Raw genomic sequence first — 3,372 nt, forward strand, 5'->3', positions numbered from 1 at the left:
CTTGTGCCTATAGACGTTTCAAACGGAAAATAGAGGCCAAGGGAAGACTAAAGTAAGTGATTTTGTTTCTCATTTCTACCTTGTGCCTATAGACGTTTCAAAAGGAAAATAGAGGCCAAGGGAAGACTAAGACCATGCCAGTCAAGTTGAGGAAACATTTGGAACCACACAACTTTTCATTGTCATAATAATATCTCACTTATGAAACAAGAAATGCAACTCAAATATCAAACATAGTCGACTGAGAGCACCATGAAAGGAGTTCAGAAGCCTCCTCTTTTTCTTCTTCTCCTTCATATTTCCTTGCTTTTCTTGCTTCCATTGAACGCCGCCTCATCACCAAGAACACAAGCAGAAGCTCTCATAACCTGGAAGAACGACTTTGCTTCTTCACCACCTTCTCTCAATTCTTGGTCCCTCACAAACCTCAACAACCTTTGCAATTGGACTGCCATTGTCTGTGACCACAACACCAAATCAATTTCCCAAATTGACCTCTCCAACTTCAACATCTCTGCAACACTAACCCATTTCAACTTCACCCCATTTCTCAATCTCACCCAATTCAAACTCAAGGGCAACAATTTCACAGGACCTGTGCCATCTGCCATTGGCAAACTCTCCAAGCTCACAACTTTGGACTTGGACACCAACTTATTCAGTCAAGAAATACCTGTACAGATAGGCATGTTGACTGAGCTTCAGTATTTGAGTTTCTTCAACAACAGTCTCACTGGTGTAATTCCCTATCAGCTTAGCAATCTCCAAAAGGTACAGTTTTTGAATCTTGGAGCCAACTACTATTTAGAAACTCCTGACTGGTCTAAATTTTCAGGCATGGCTTCTTTGACACACCTTGATTTTTCTCCAAACACTCTTGATTCAGAAGTCCCAGAATTTATATCTAAATGTTTGAACTTGACATTCCTGGACTTGTCTGAAAATGCTTTCACTGGTAAAATTCCAGAAGCGGTATTTACCAATCTGGGCAAGCTCAAACACCTTCATTTAGCATGGAACAATTTCAGTGGTCCAATTCCTGAAGATATTGGTTTGATATCTGGTCTTCAGCATATTGACTTGGAAGGGAATTACCTTGAAGGGCCAATTCCATCATCTATAGGCCAACTCAGGGAGCTTAAATACCTTGATCTTCAAATGAATTTCTTAAACTCTTCAATCCCTTCTGAGCTTGGTCTTTGTACTAACCTCACCTACTTGGCCCTGGCTTCCAATTTCCTCAGTGGGAAAATTCCACCTTCTATAGGCCAACTAAGAGGGCTCCGGTACCTTGATCTTAGTTCCAATTCCTTAAATTCTTCAATCCCTTCTGAGCTTGGTTTTTGTACCAACCTCACCCACTTGGACCTGACTTCCAATCACCTTGAAGGGAAAATTCCATCCTCTATAGGCCAACTGAGGGAGCTTCAGCACCTTGATCTTCAAATGAATTCCTTAGACTCTTCAATCCCATCTGAGCTTGGTTTTTGTACCAACCTCACCTACTTGGACCTGTCTTCCAATCACCTTGAAGGGAAAATTCCATCCTCTATAGGCCAACTCAGGGAGCTTCAGAACCTTTATCTTCAAATGAATTCCTTAAACTCTTCAATCCCTTCTGAGCTTGGTTTTTGTTTCAGCCTCACCTACTTGGATCTTTCGAGAAACCAGCTCTCTGGGTCAATTCCTCTAACACTAAGCAACCTTGCACATATTCAGAGCTTAGATCTTTCCAACAACAATCTCAATGGCTCATTCCCGACAGAGATTGCCTTCCCACTCCTGGGGAATTTTTATTTGTCTCAAAACAATTTCACATACAATACTTTTGTTGGAAACTCTGACTTGTGTAGAGATGCTAGGGGCCTATCTAGAGCGTGCAATTCCAAAAAAAATAACAAGAAAGTTATAATTGGTGTCCTTGTACCTGTTTGTGTTATATCAGTGGTTGCAATTACAATTGCTCTGATTCTTATGTTCCATAAGAAAACCAAGTGTGCACTTAAGAAAATCAATAGTACTGCTCAAAACTTTGAGAATTTTGTGTCAATGATATTGCAAGAAGAAGTAAAATTTACGTTTGGGGAAGTTGTAAAGGCCATAGACGATTTTCATGAGAAGTACTGTATTGGAAAAGGAGGATTTGGAAGAGTATACAAGGCAGAGTTGCTATCAGGTCAAGTTGTGGCAGTTAAGAGGCTTAACATGTCAGACTCTAACGACATTCCAGCAATCAATCTCCAAAGTTTCGAGAATGAAATAAGAACTTTAACAAATCTCCGACATAGGAACATCATTCAGCTATACGGGTTCTGTTCAAGGAGGGAATGCATCTTCTTGCTCTATGAATATTTAGAGAGAGGCAGCCTGGGAAAGGCATTGTATGGGGTTGAAGGGGTAACAGAACTTGGATGGGCTACAAGGGTCAAAGTTGTGAAAGGATTAGCTCATGCACTTTCTTACTTGCACCATGACTGCTCTCCACCAATTGTGCACCGTGATGTAACTGTCAACAATGTATTGCTCGAGTCAGATTTCGAAGCCCGACTTTCTGATTTTGGAACAGCAAGACTGATTAGTGCCAATTCATCCAACTGGACCCATATTGTTGGCTCATTTGGCTACATGGCACCAGGTAACATACCAATTTAACGTTGTGCATTTTTGGATCATGTTTTGGTGGCAGAGATATGTTTTGAGGCAACTTGGTTTGTTTTTCTTGATGTGCAGAGCTTGCATTGACAATGCGAGTCACGGATAAGTGTGATGTGTATAGCTTTGGGGTGGTGGCGCTGGAAGTTATGATGGGAAGGCACCCAGGGGATCTGCTAGAATCCCAGCTATCAAAATCATCAAAATCAATGACGGAGGACAATGCAGAGTTGCTTTTGAAGGATTTGTTAGACCAAAGGCTGGAGGCTCCAAGTAATGAATTGGCAAAGGCAGTGGTGGTTGTGATGAGTTTAGCCTTGGGTTGTATACGTACGCGTCCCGGGTCTCGACCTACAATGCTTTATGTAGCACAAAAACTATCAGCTCGTAGTCTGCCTTCCCTTCCTGAACCATTTGGCATGCTAACCATCAACAAGCTCATGGGGATATAAAACTAGAAGGAATAAAAAATAAACTAGTTGGAAAGTTTTCTGTGTGTAAGAGAAATTCTTATACCATGTATGTTAACATTAACATCTGCAACATCCATTCTAAAAAAATAAAAATCTGCACCAGCCTAATTACTCATATCTAATCTTTTTGGATTATATGTGTGACTCATTTACTAGGAATCCTTTTTTTTTTTTGGTAGTCAATTTATTACTAGTATGTATATGGGTGAAACGCATGCAGACAGTTAATTAAAATTTCACACCGACA

At 40.6% G+C, this 3,372-nt stretch overlaps 1 protein-coding gene across 1 annotated transcript; it reads left to right on the forward strand.

Moving 5' to 3' along the window:
• The first annotated feature begins 252 nt into the window (after window positions 1-252).
• Window positions 253-3,104, forward strand: LOC117638646 (MDIS1-interacting receptor like kinase 2-like). Its single transcript, XM_034373741.1, has 2 exons — window positions 253-2,635; window positions 2,731-3,104. The coding sequence occupies exons 1-2, from the start codon at window positions 253-255 to the stop codon at window positions 3,102-3,104; spliced, it is 2,757 nt and encodes a 918-aa protein (XP_034229632.1).
• The last annotated feature ends 268 nt before the right edge of the window (window positions 3,105-3,372 follow it).

The sequence above is a fragment of the Prunus dulcis genome, chromosome 8 (genome assembly GCF_902201215.1).
Source record: "Prunus dulcis chromosome 8, ALMONDv2, whole genome shotgun sequence".
In the NCBI taxonomy this organism is placed as follows: domain Eukaryota; kingdom Viridiplantae; phylum Streptophyta; class Magnoliopsida; order Rosales; family Rosaceae; genus Prunus; species Prunus dulcis.